Genomic DNA, 14512 nt, shown 5'->3' on the forward strand with positions numbered 1-14512 from the left:
AAATTAAATAAATCAGCAACTTATGGTATGGAATCTTCAAACGCATTAGTGCTCTTTGGTAGGCAAGTATTTCATATTCAAATATGTAATGTGTGCAATCAAACCCAGCTACAAGTTAAAAAACTGAGGATGGGGAGTTGGGCAAGATTCAAAAAGCAATTCATTCTAAGAGTGGCAATAAGGATTCTAGTCACAATAAATGCATGACATCATGTATGAGAAATGAGTAACAAAACTTGAGTATAACATTGAAATGTTCCTCTGATTTGGGTTGGCATGGCACGTTTTGTGCAATGGGATGTAAAAAAGGCAGAAGATTCAAGAAGGTGACATTTCCCACTTTAACTCTTATAGAAATCTTCGAACTGTGTTACAGACAAAATGGTTTAATAGAAATACACTAAAGATTTGGCATGCAAGTAGAATGTCACTGAATAAAGTACATTTGCTTAGTATGGTGCAAATCCACAAATTTGTTTTTGAGAAAATAGTGTCAAAAAAGGACATTTCCGAGTCCTCAAATTGGGTTCAGCCTGGCTCTTCTGTGCCAAGCTACCAGAGTGTGAGCACAGGATAATTTAGGGCTAGAGTTAATTTGGGAGGTGGACATGAGAGGCTGTTCATTGGATTGAAAAGCATAATTGGGGATAGAAGAGGAAATAGTCTAGAAAGTGTTTATTATGAGATCATAGTAGTAAGACGAGGTTTAGGATGAGTACAAGGACAGATAGTGGAGGTAAGAATCTCTAATAATGAAATAGAGAGACCATAGTAGTAAAATGAGTATTGGAATGAGTCAAAGGAGGGATACGTGAGGAAAGAAGTTAGAAGAGTTGTTTGGGGGATCATAGTATTAAAATGAGGTTTGGGGTGATCCAAGGAGGGTTAGAGGAGGGAGGAGTCTAGAAAGGGTTATTTTGGAGATCATAGTCATAGAATGAGGTTTGGGATAAGTCAGAGAGTGAAGGTAGAGGATTTATCGAGAGGGGTATAGGGTAAAATATAGGGTAGTGCATTGGAGAAAGTCAAAATTGTTTTTTTTACAGTAAGTGAAGCAATAATTATAGAGGTACATTTAATTATACATATTTATATCAAGAAATACAATTATCTAGATACATACATATAATTAAACCAAATGTTTAAATACACAGGGATATGCTGTGCATATGTGTTTGAGTTAGGCCTAGGCCGAGCTCATGGAGTTTCACTCAGAGGAATTCCGCTGAGTTACCGAAAAACTCTGCCGAATTCCATGGAGTTCTGCAAGTAGGCTGTGTATTGCTCAGCCACCAGTGTTAACCATCACTCTTCTGTTCTGCCTGACCCTGAACTCCTCTCCTAGGCCCCTCTCCTTTCACCTTTAGCCCTCCTCATTCCCTCCTCGATCTTCTGCACCCACCATTTCAAGGTTGATGTGGTCTGTGGTGCCCTGAGGGATCCAGTGAGACTCAGAGGTGCCCCTCTCTTGCAGACTGTGGTTTGTACTATGTCTGTCACCATGACCTCAAGCCCCCCCCCCCAGCCTCCCTGTGTCACTTCTGGCCATAGGAGCTCTGCTGGAGGTGGTGAGGGGACCGGAACACAGATAACAGACCAGCTCATTAAAAAGGATAATAACACACACAAGGGGGGGTGGTTACTTCACTAATAATTTCATTTACATAGCACTTCCTACCGTTATTATGGCATCACAGCACTTGTTAATTTGGGTGCCCTTTCTGTGAGGTTATTTGGGTTTTCATTGACTGACCGTTTAAGGGTAGCTCTTTTTAATTGCTGATGAAAGAGTATGCAATAACAATAACATGGGCTCAGAACTGGACCCACGTCCCCATAAGGATGGCTTCCCTATACACAATTCAAAGCATGTGCTTGATTTGCATGGGAGCATAACCTGACTGCTGCTGACCAGGGTTCCCGCCAGGACTGCACTGCCTTGTTCCCATACCCAGCCAAGCAGAAGGGAAAGAGGCACACCCCCTATCGCGTTGTGTAGTGCCCCTATTACCTGATTCCCTCCATGATTTGGCTTCATTTTAAAGACCTCCAGAGTTTGCTGCAGTTCGCGTTCATTTATCCTCCCGCCCTGGGGCTGCCCTTGCGCGCTGCCTGCACAACATGGACCGAAAATTCCGGGAGGAAAGGGGCACAATATCAACGTGCATGGGGTTATCCAACCAGAGTAGAAACCTAGCTGCCAATCATCTCAGCATGGGGAATGAGAAGCGAGACGTCCTCTGATTCACAGACACAGCCGAAGCCGCAGCTGTAAGTATGACAGAAAGGCTAGTTGACATCTTGCTTTGAACAATGACAGTCAGGCATCTGAGCATATCGCATTCCAAGTAGCGTTAGCAAAATATTTTTACCCGTAGCTTTCAATCCACCTAAACAAACAAATCATATTCTAGCAACACTTCATGTAATTATATGCACTTTGGAGCACTGCCTTTCAATATAAACATATGTTTTCTTTTTTGTTTTTACCAAAAATTGTTTTTGTCAGGAAGCAGATATAAAATAGCTATTCGAAACTAATCCCATCCACTTCATCCCTGCCTTATTTCTTTACACAATTTATTTGTATAAAACAAATTGCTAAAACCTTTTCAAGATGGCCACCAGTTTCACCCTTCCCTTTCGCTACATGACATTTGAATAAGTGGCATGCAAATTGTGCTCCGCCTTGTTGGGCATCCTTCAGGGCAGGCCTGGACATTTGCTTTTCTCTTATAAGCCCACAATGGCTGCTGATTCTTCCAGGCATTGCTCAAATGCTGGTCATCATTGAGTGTGAGAGCTGGAGGAAGGGATGGGGTAGGCTCCTCTTAAACTCTTCATCAGCAGATGAGATGGACTGGAACTCTGAATGGGCAAAGAGCGGGCAAAACTCAGTGAACTCCACCAGGGGAGTAGAGTTTGCTGCACACCCCTAGTTGGAGTATGGTGGTTATTTAGGAAAGAGCAAACTCTTGAGTAGTCTTCTGAAGAGAAGATAGTTATCTATGGATTTTATGTTTAATGGGTAATGAATTGCATAATTTGACTGCTTGAACAGAGAAAGATGTTGTCACCTATGTTTTTTACTTGTATGGTGGGATTTTGAGGTGGGGTGCCAATCTGGTGTAGAGGTTCCTTTGTTGAATGTATTTGGTGATTTTGTTCCTGATGAAAAGCGGTCCTGTTTCATATATTCTTGTGTGGGTGATACAGAGCAGCTTGAGTGTAGATCTTAAGGCAGGGGAGATGTGGGCTTGTGGCTTTTGTTTGTAGGAATAGTCAGGCAGCGGAGTTCTGAATACATTGTAGTCTTTTCATAGTGGATAAAGATGAACTATGGTGCAGGTCGTTGGCCTAATCAAGTAATCAAGTTTAGGCAGTACAAGAGAGATAGTGGCTTGGACCTTGTGAGGAAATCCCAGATGGGGGAAGATGCGTCACAGAGTTTTCATAGTAATGAAGCTAGATCTTTCTAATTTGCCCACTTGGACATTCATTGGTAACATGGAGTCCAGGGTAATTCCAAGGTTTCTTACTTTCTTAGATATTTTAGGAGGTGGTCCTTGATCGTCAGGCTCAAAGTGGGTCATAATTTTTCCAATTACCACATGTAAATATTTCCTTTTGGAAGCATTCAATTTGAGATGGCTTTATGTCATCCACTGATCAAAGGCTCTGAGGCAACTCAAGATTTGTGAGTTCCCAATGTTTTTGGGGCTTTCCTGTTTAAGCATTAGTTGTGTGTTATCTGCATAGTTAAAGCTTGTGAGGTGAAATTCATTGATGATTGCTGGTAATGACTGCATGTAGATGTTGAAGAGCATGGGTGCCCCTGCTTTTGTGAAGTATGGTTTGGATGAGAAATGTTGGAGAATGGATGACATTTGTTCTTTTTTGAAGGTAGGATTTGATCCAGTCGAGGGCAGGCCCCTCTATGCCAGCAGTCATTGTCAACTGCGTTGAAGGCAGCTGATAGGTCCAAGAGAGGTAGTGCATCAACCCCATTGCAGTATACAGTGTTTACAGTTTTCAAGTGCTGGCATTTCTGGTGGGGGGCTTAATTAGTGAGTGAAAAGCTTTCTTTCACTGTCTGACCCATCTCTTTGGCAGGCTTATGTGATATTACCTTAAGCATGGTGACTGATCTGCAAGTTTACTTTCCACAGCCAGCGTGCTCTCCTTCACAAGCGTCTTTGTTTCACCGTGCACTTTTTAAAATTTGAATTTTTTTAAAGAGCGGAGCCTGGACTCCTTGTGTTTGTTGCAGTGCAGCGTACCCAGTGTGGTTCTTTTTAGGGAAAGAGGAAGGGGAGGTGTGAGAGCCCTTGTCATTAAAATAAATTGAATTATTACGGTGATTCCTCCAAGCTCAGACAGGTGGTCTTCTCGTCTATAGAACATACGAAAGTATGGAAAAACAGACCATGAATTAATAGCTGAGGAATGTTTCATGCGCATTACAGTACAACTTAAACTCTATGAGCTTATAGCGTCTTTATGGCATTTATATGTTACAGGGGCCCTTTCTTGGGCTGTAATAACCCCCCAAAAAACCTCAGCCCTCATTTTGTAATCTTAGTTTTGTAAATCTGTCGTATAACCCAAGGGGTTGCTTTTTTTCACTGCTTGATTTATTTTACCTGTACGCTCATTGGCTCTGCTTCAGGTACTTTTACATTTCTGCCTTTTAAATATGGTGCTCTGGTTTGATTTGTGTCTTAGGCCTGTTTTTGCACAATTATGGAGACGTATTTACCTGTTTGACTATCATCATATAAGATTCCAGGTCAATCGAGTTCTGTTCCCCAAACATGTAACTTGCTATGTTTCTGTTACTCCATTCCCTCCCAAACGGCCTGCTGTGGCCCTCGGGCCTCTCTTATCTTGAATCAAGTTTCCTGTGTCTCCTTGACCTGCTCACACCACCTGAGCAAATGGTAATCATTTGAATCGGATCATCAGGATCTGTGTTCTTACAGGGGGGCATTATCTTTGAGATTTGGGTGAAATTTCACATTTATCTTAGAAGACAACCACGATCTAATGTTGTTTTATTGAAATGTAGCTTTCATTAAAACGTTATAAAAAAAAAAGAAAAGGCTAATCATGAGCACGTCTCCTAAGCATTCTAATCCCAGCTGATGAGAATTAATTGAGTAGCTCCGCAGAGGCATGGGAATGTTATGCGTGTGCTGTGCTTTATTCCAAACTGCTACTCAATAACATTTAAGGTTGGGATCGCTTTGATCTGTATCTTCAACTGATGTAGAGGAAGACGCTCAGAGCGCAGCCTGGGCCCCAGTTACCTTTGGGGTGTCAGTTGTCACTCTAATTGTTATTATTTTTCCAGGATCTGTGCCCTGGCATTGTGTCAGCCTGAGGGGAGGGCTTTCAACCTCATAACAGAACTGTGAAACTTACTAAAGCATTCTTCCTCGCACAAAACGTACTGTTTATTGTCCCCACAAATGTTACACTTAATGAAAAAGTGCTCAAATGATCCTATAATTATTTTACCACAGTATGTTTTTTTCTGTGTTTTTTTCTTTTGCTGTTTTTATATAGTGCGAAGCTAACTTGAGGGCATTTGAGCACTTTACCCGAGCATCAAATTTCTTAAGTAGTCCGATTCTTTTTACGCATGGGAAGATAAACTGATTTGCCCTGGATCACAGGATGCGGAGGTGACGCCAGGACTCAAACCTGGTTCACCAGTCCTAAAGTCAGCAGCTCTGCCCATCAGGCCACATCTCCTCCATTATGCCACATAAATTCACTGATCAGTCAAAGTTTGTGTCCCAAACTCCCCAAAAAAACACATTGTTTAAGAGAGCGGCTTGCAACTGTGAGACCTAGTCGCTTTGTCAATGTTTGTTTGATTTGCCTATAACTTTAGATCTCTTTGACGTATTTACATACAATATGACAGATGCTTAGCATGTTTAGCTTCCTTTTGGCAATTTTTTATTTATACTGATTCTGTAAGGGGAGTATAGTTAAAAGTGGTGTCAATAAAGTTTTCATGTGGCATGTTTAATCGTTATGCATAATGCCAGTTTCGTGCAGATCCATCAAGGAGGTATAAAGTTAACAAGCAATGGCAAAGCCAATTGGTCTGGTGTTGGCCGCCAACCTCTTGGCTTTGTCAAAGCTTGTTCAGTTTTGTCATGTTTTTTTCAAAACCTTATTGTTAAGGAAGGTGGCAGGTCCTCTTCAATAAAAAAATAAAGAAAGAAATTGGCTAATAGCAAAAACATTCTTTTGGTCTGAAAGTGCACACATTGCCATTGTATTCCCTGTCACTTGGGGGAAGAAGTTTGTGTATGGATGTGCAGAATACTGTCACAATAGCATTAGCCAATAGCTGAAGATGGCTGATCTATTGCCTCATGCTGTAGTGCACTAAAGAAATATAGAAATACATAAGAATGGCACAAGAACAATACAGTGAATTATGAAGGATGCCTGAAATTGCCCATAAGTAAGTACAAGTACTTTTAATAAAATGATAAGGTCTTGGGTAAAGCCAGACCAAAGAAGGGACAGCAGGGGGAATGGTCTCATATTCTAATAACTTTAGTGATATTTGATCATTCTTTTTGACATTTGTAAGACTGTTAGAAAGTTAAAATCAATAGAGGAATCTTAGGTTTCATGAAGATTCAACAAGGGGCCGAGTGCAAAGTTACAGTGGGGGGTGAAAAAATAATTGATTTGCTAATAACTGTGCACAGTTGCACAGTTATACATTTATGCACAACACTTGAAAGACACCTACCAAGTTAAGGTTACTCTTGATGGTTTGAGTTTCAATGCAATGCAGTGATGCTAAGTGGGAAGCAGCATTTCACACTTTAAGTAGCTCTGCTCCCCTGATGCAGAAAAAGATGCTGCGTGAAGTTACACAAATTCCCCTCTTCGATTCGGAGTGGTGGTGGGGGGCGCTGTGTTTTTAAATGTAGGTCCATGGACAGGTAGCAAACCTGGGTTCGAGGACATTCTGGAGACATTTTAAAACGTGTACTTTCAGGTCCAGCATCACCATTCTGGATGGTATATATTTATTATTATATAGGCTTCTTCACAAGCCAAACAGCAAAGATACTACTTATTCAATGTTCAGAAGGGTGCTCAAGTAAAAGAAATCGCCACAAATAAAATGTGATCGGTTTCCAAGATTAGGTGATGTTCATGCTAATTTGCAAGCATTAAAATATTCAACTACTGTGTTTCTTTAAATACTTCAGACATTTCCATCACAAATGTTACCTGTATAGTCACCAATGAAGACCACAAAGAACGGTGTAAGGATGTCGTTAATTCCCTGAACATAGCCACTGGCGGGATGTCGTATCGCCCAGATGAACAAAATCCGTTCAAAAATCTGAAAAACACATTTCATCTATAAAGTCATATAATGAAAGCATGAAAAGTAATATTAGAAAAACAAAATGATAGATAAAAATGATTCTACACTGGAGATAAGAGTTTGTAAGTACATGGAAAAGATGAACCTTTTTCATTTTCCAATATAAGAATGGTATACAAGCACAGATTTTTAAATAAATAGCAGGAAAGGATGTTTCAGAATCGTTGACATTATTGAGAATATCAGGATTAAGAACCTAGGAATAATAGTACACAATACAATGAAATACAACGGCAACAAAATAAATATTCCTCCACTTGTCTTGTCTTTACATCGTACCCCTCAAAGGAAGTCTTCAGAATCATCTCTGGGCGTGCTACAATGAATTAACACCCTCCTTAATGAGAGAACATTATGATATGCCAGGCATTAATTTTGTAGAAAAGGCAAAGGAGTTACACATCCTCCTTAGCTAAATGGTTGCAGGAAACAACAAGCACCCTCTAAAAAGTAGTGCATGGTCAAACAGCTGAAGCAAACATTCTTAGTATTTACACCAGATTATCTGACCATTGCTTGAAAGAGATGGATCACAAGCTGACACGCCCCAGACTATTTCTCAGGAAATCTTAGCTATCAAGGATAAATGTGCAAGGTGCTCAAATTATTACCAATGCATCAGCTACTATACGTTAATGCAATAAATAAAAGAAAAATCCCCCTGCCACTGATGTCCGAAAGCGGAAAATCTCGCTCTTCACTGGGACAAAACATTCCCATGTACCGACAATACATTCCGGATACAGCTTTCATCATGGTTGCAACACGTACAGAGAATTTACATCATTTAAGAGTGTTCTCCGCGCTATTGGGACCAGGAGGATCTCCGTTGGTCTTGAGAGGACTGGCCCCTGCTGTCAGATCCAACTGAGAGGGTTGTGTTCCCCGTGCTCACTGATATTCTTGTGATTCCGTCTTGAACCCTAATATAGACATTGCTCTGGTTTGCCTCCTTCTACATTCCAATCAATCAATCAATCAATCAATCAAGCATTTGTATAGCGCGCTACTCACCCAGAGGGTCTCAAGGCGCTGTTTACTATTGGATCATCCCATTTGAGCGCCCTGATGAAGGTGTAACCCCAACCTAGGAAGTCACCAAAATGCGTGTCGGCGCAGGTTACAACAGGAGCATCAGAATGGTAACAATATATTAAGAAGCCTATGCCAAATTATTACAACTATGGACATTATAGTGCTTTATTAAGGCACTTGTATTAAGTATCAATATAGCGGATGTATTGGAGAGTATAAATCTATGTAGGAGTTCCCATTATATTATAACATTTAGAAGTTTTTTCTCTGACGCTTCTTCGATTGTACACTACTTGATTTTTGTAACTACATTGTAGACACTCAAAGGTATATTATGAAGAGTGTGAGTGGTTAGAATTGGGAATGCATGGTGTGAGAGAACTGTCACATGAGTAGTAATGATTCATGAGGTATGAATGAAGGTTGAGTGGGGGATGAGAATGAGCATATTTTGTGTCTTCTCTTTCCTACATTATTTATTCAATATTTGCTTTGGATTATGTTGTATTCATTGAAATTATATTATATACAGTGATTATATTTTGCATTAAATATGCATCGTTTTATAATCAATGCATATTAGTCTATTTTTCATACACTATGGTGGTTTGGTCGGTACCTGGGAATTTGTTGTCCCAGTGAAGAGCGAGATTTTAGGCTTCCGACCTTAGTGGCAGGGGGATTTTTCTTTTGTTTTTGCATTATGGTATTTCCCCATGTACCCTGCCCAAACTATTTTAGGGGCCCTCTTTGCTTTATAACAGCTATTATACTTATCATGCAGAAATAGGTGAAATCAAACCAGTTCTAAAGAAACCTTGTCTGAATGCAACTCACCCTGCAAAATACAGAACATTAGCAAATTGATTGTGTAAAGGTAAAATAATTTGAAGTATAACCTACTTACAAATGTGGAAGTTCACTGTAAAAAGCAGTATCTTTTCAGATGCCCAGGCCAGTTCACTACCTTCCAGAGGGACAATTCTATTGTAGACTCTAAGATGGAGAAACTGAAAATGCAAGAGGATGCTAATGGAGTGGCCACCTTGATCCTACTGGATCTCTTAACTGCTGTTGACACTGTCCTCCACCCAATACTGATAACCAGACTGTAGAATGTCGGCAATCATGGGAAAGCAATGTACTGGATCAATTCCTTCCAATCCAACTGGAGGCACATCATCTTGCTTCCACAGTTCACTTCCAGACCCTACTGATTTCAGGCCTCGAAGTAGGTCAAAACAAGTCCCTGCCACGGACTTACCGTGGTCCTCAAAAGAGAGGGCGTTGTAAATAACAGATATGAAATTGATATCACTGTCCCCCAGCATTCAAGTCAAGTCAAGAAAAACTTTATTGGATTGCTTTTTTAAACAATCATAAAAGCACATAAAACACACAATTCATTACACAAAAAAGGTATAAAAGGAGAGAAAAATAATTTATACAGATGGTTCTAAAAGACAGACTTGATAAAATTATGACAATGTGCCCTTAGCCTCAGTACTTAAATTACAATGCATTTCCTTTGATGAAGTACTTTCTTCAAAAACATTGCTATCCTCCATGGTATGTTCATTCTCCAAAAGCGGCAATATAATGAGTGCCGGGCGACATTTTCTTATCCCCTAAGAGTTTAAAATTGAAACAATCCATAGCTTCCTTAACTCCCTATAAAATTTACAAAATAAAACAACATGGATAGTAGATTGAGCTGAGTGGTTATCACAAGGACACAATTGCAAATCTCGGGCCCAATCGTTCATATTTGGAAAGGTTACAAATCTATGAAAGGTCCCCAGCCTGAAACTAGTTAATAAAAGCCTATCGTACCCACCAGGTACACATATTAAATAAGGTTGTATGCTAAAAGTAGTTAAAATCAACTGGTTATGGTGGACGCTGGGCTTTAAATTCTCTAACGACATTCTTAATGTATTCAATAGTTGGAGACCCTCCTTTTTTAGTTCCTTTCTCGTGACCGTCTGGATAGTACTCAGGTCAGTGAAGTATTCTAAATGTTCTAAATCGCGCATGAAGTTTCGGACGTACCTTACCCACGGGATCTTTAGTGCCACTTCCAATTTCAGACTATCCAGTAAAATGTCCCTGTTTAGCTTTGTCTCTACTTTTGTCCAAATCCTATGCCATAGGAGAATAGGTTCCAATTTAATAAGATCAGGAATTTATGGAAGCCCCAGCTCAGAGTGGCAAACGTATGAAGAAGTACTAGCCAGTACAGACAAAATGTTTCTTAAAAAATAGTTTTCCACCAGTTGTAGCGGGTAAGTATTTGCGAAGTCCCACACCCCCGGCCCATGCATAGCGGTGGCGATGCATTTTGCTTTATATATTTAAGCTCTACTGGAGGTCTCCTACCCAATTTTTTTGAAAAATGTGCAAGGGCTGTTGTTGTCCTTAGAAACGCCAGTTGTTTTACTGAAACAGCTTGGACCCATAAGTCATTTTTATGAAATAATATTCCAAGATATGAGAAACTCTTTGTAGACTCTATCTTCTGTCCGTCCACGAACATATCCCTGGACCTCTGACTACCACAGCCACACCTCATTATAAAAGTCTTCGAGGTATTCACACTAAGACCAAGGTCATTCATAAATTTAGAAAAGCTGTCTAGGACCCTCTGTAGGCCTCTTTGCGTATGTGACATCAAAACTGCATCATCCGCATAAAGGAGCACAGGTATTGGACGTCCAGTTATTTGAGGAAAAACTCGCCCATCTTTCAGGAGGGCCTGACCCAACCCATTAATTTAAAGATTAAAAAGGAAGGGGGCCAGGACACAGCCTTGCCTAACCCCCCTCCTTATTGGAAATGGAGTTGTATGTTCACCACCCAGACCAAAACGCACTCGCGCGTCATTATAAAAACGCTTAAGAAAGTGGATAATTTGTACATCCACTCCCATCGTCTCGAGGATCTCCCATAGCTTACCATGGCTCACAGAGTCGAATGCCACGGTGAGATCCACAAAAGCTAAAAACAGTCTGCCCTTCTTCACCCGGGTGATTTCCCAACAAAAATAGCTAGATTTAGACTCTGTTCAGTTGTCCCTAGGCCCTCCTTGAAGCCATATTGTAAGTCGGATAGGACTCGATTGTCCTCAGCTCAATCATGTAGGTGTTCCAGGATTATTCGACCAACTACTTTGGCCAAAGAATCTAGTAATGAGATGGGCCTATAGCACCCAGGGTCCTGGCGGTCCACCTTTTTAAAAATTGGCAAAATGATGGATTCCATCCAAGTAGTTGGAAGAGGGCCCCGGCAGCTAGCAGTAATTACCTGGGTGATAATTGGCCCCCAAAGGGTCATGTTTGTTTTAAACAGATCTACAGGGACCCCGTCCGGCCCAGGGGCCTTGCCACCAAGGTTTGCTGAGGTTGCTCTGTTTACTTCCTACAGGGTATACTGGAGATCCAAATAGTGGGTCAAGGGATCCACGATAATTTCCCCTTGGTTATTGTATATTCGTGCATTTAAGTTTCCCTGACCATTGTACACCATAGAGAATTGCTTAATCCATTGGTCCTCAGATATGGCAATTTCAAGTGAAGGACCAACTCCGAGAGACAGAAAGGGTGTTTTTACTGCTTTCCAAAAGGCCAAGCTATCTTTTATTTGTGAGGCTTTGTGGAGGGATTCCCAAGCTTCATCTCTCACGGCACCTTTTCTTTCCTTAAGTGCCATCCTAAATTCCATTCTTGCCTGCTTCACACCATTTCAATTCCTTGGTATATTGTGTAGTTCATGCTTTAAATTGGTGTAAGGTCTTGTACATTTTGATTCAAACCATCCCTGAGTCTTTTTTTTATTTAGGTTCTGGATAAATAGTACCTCCCTTATCGCACCTGGTATTGATTGAAAGCAGGATAGGACGCTATCTGGAGTAGCTGTTTCACTCAGGCAGGTGTCAAAAGCCAGTTTACACTTAGTTACTACTTTTTGGGTGACTACTACAGGATCCACCATCGACCAGCATAAAGTATATCCATTTGTTTTATCAATTGTTATATTTTCTAACACCTGATGGACTTTGTCATACTTAACATATTTACTTATCTGCAGAAGGACAGAAATACACAAAGGGTAGTGGTCACTCAATGAGTTATCATCAACTGAGAAGGAGTGCAACCTACACGCATGATTGTTTGACAATAATATATAATCTATGGTAGTACATAGACCACTACCGTTAAAGGTGTGCCAAGTAGGAACTGCATAGTACATAATTCATTTGCAAAACCCAAATTAAAGGAAAAAACTATTTCATTGAATACCTCCCCCTGAATAGAGTTTCGAAAATGGGTGTTACTTATCCCTTCTTCATCATTGAAGCCACATAATTTACCATCGTCATTTGAGCATAAAGCACAATTAAAGTCCCTGTCCAAAATTAGCATTGTGTCTTTAGCATTATCACAGCACAGAGAATTCAGACTGTTACTCAGTTTGTTTTACCACAGGCACAGATTTGTCCGGAGGAATATTATTATAAAAATTTGCCAATACAATAAAATGTTTTATATTTACATGTATTTTAATCAGTTGGTAAAAGGTTTCCTCTCTGTATAGCTCTATCTTTTTCATCTTCAGCCTACTTGATATATAGGTACTGAGCCACCCCTTTGCCCTGCCGTTTTGTCCCCCAACTGCTCTAGTGTGAAATGGTTTGAACCCATTCATATGAATAGGTTCCTTAGCCCACGTTTCCTGAAGACATAGTATGTCATGTCTTGCTATAAAACTACACCAAATTGGATTAGTCGACTTGGAGCGTAAACCTGTTATATTCCATGAAACAATATTACAAAAGATTTTGTCAATGTTGCCTATAGGGCTAGCTGTTACATCCTTACTGGACATTCACGAATATTGATAGGTGACTGGAATGGACTTGTATATACATGAGAATTTGAAGAAACATCCGGAGCCAATTTAGTAGTACCCACGCCCGCCTCCTCCTGCTCACTACAGTTCAGAAATAACTGTCTGTTACCTATAGCTATATAAGCCTGATTAGGGGTAGTTTTCAGCTTGAGTGCCTTGTTACCTCGATATCCTTTCAGGCTAGACTTAAAATTTTGGGAGTCGGATCTCGAGTAAGTCAGTCAGTCTATATCTTCTAAAGGATTCAGGATATCATGGCGATTGCTAACTGGAACTGCATATCTAGGCTGTCTGGTCCATGTGAATCTCTCCTCCTCAGAAGTAATCCATGGGGGTATAAGTGGTTGATAAAAATACCCTAATGGTAGAATATTAATGCCCTGCGCCATTACGGTCAAGTTGCCAGCCCTAGCAAGGATTGACAGGACCAAACTTGGAGACCTAAATGTTAAAACTACGCAGTCACCAGCTAATGTCTTAGTTAATTTGCCTACCCAACCTATTCTTCGTTCCATTTTAAATTCAGAGAACAGCATGTTAGTTATGCCAGTCCTTGCACTCAGTAGGTGTTGCGACTTATTCCTCAATGTAGACCGGTGTTCTGTGACATTGGACAGTAAAGAGGGGACATTAGCCAACACAACCGTATAAGGGCTTGCTTCTGGGGGAGGGTGCAGGTTCAAACTTGGGCTTGTGATATCTCCCTGATCAACTCTCCAATGCCTCTGTGTACTTATAGTTCCCCCCACAAACCTTGTGTAGTACTCCCCATTACAGAAGGTACCCCATTTGGGGGATTTACGATCTGAGCGTGTGTAGTATTCAAGCCATCTTTATGGTGCGGGGGCCCTGAATGATCCAGTGAGGGGGATGCTGCTCTTTGATCTGAAGATCCAGCCTGAGCTATACTATTTTGGATCCTAGGATGAGGCGCTTCTCCACTTACAGGATTGCTTCCAAGGTGATTAACCACTATACCTTTCCCCCTGCTAGGTGGCGTGTTCTTATCTCTACATTGGCATCTATCGGGGGCTGGGGAAATACTAGTAACAAGCCCTTCCAGCTTTATTAATCTCACTTCCAGTTGAGACAGTTTTTGTGCCAATGGGTCTAACAAAGCTGATACTGTTGACTCTA

General features: G+C 40.7%; 1 protein-coding gene across 1 annotated transcript in view; it reads right to left on the reverse strand.

Annotated features, from left to right (window-relative positions):
• The window catches only part of TBC1D22A (TBC1 domain family member 22A), a 1683159-nt gene that overhangs the window by 1249633 nt on the left and 419014 nt on the right, over nt 1–14512 (reverse strand). The window contains exon 8 of the mRNA XM_085654063.1: nt 7273–7387. Coding sequence (XP_085510189.1) covers nt 7273–7387 — 115 coding nt within the window. The remainder of the gene's footprint in view (nt 1–7272; nt 7388–14512) is intronic.

The sequence above is a fragment of the Triturus cristatus genome, chromosome 4_1, assembly GCF_964204655.1.
Source record: "Triturus cristatus chromosome 4_1, aTriCri1.1, whole genome shotgun sequence".
NCBI classification, from domain to species: domain Eukaryota; kingdom Metazoa; phylum Chordata; class Amphibia; order Caudata; family Salamandridae; genus Triturus; species Triturus cristatus.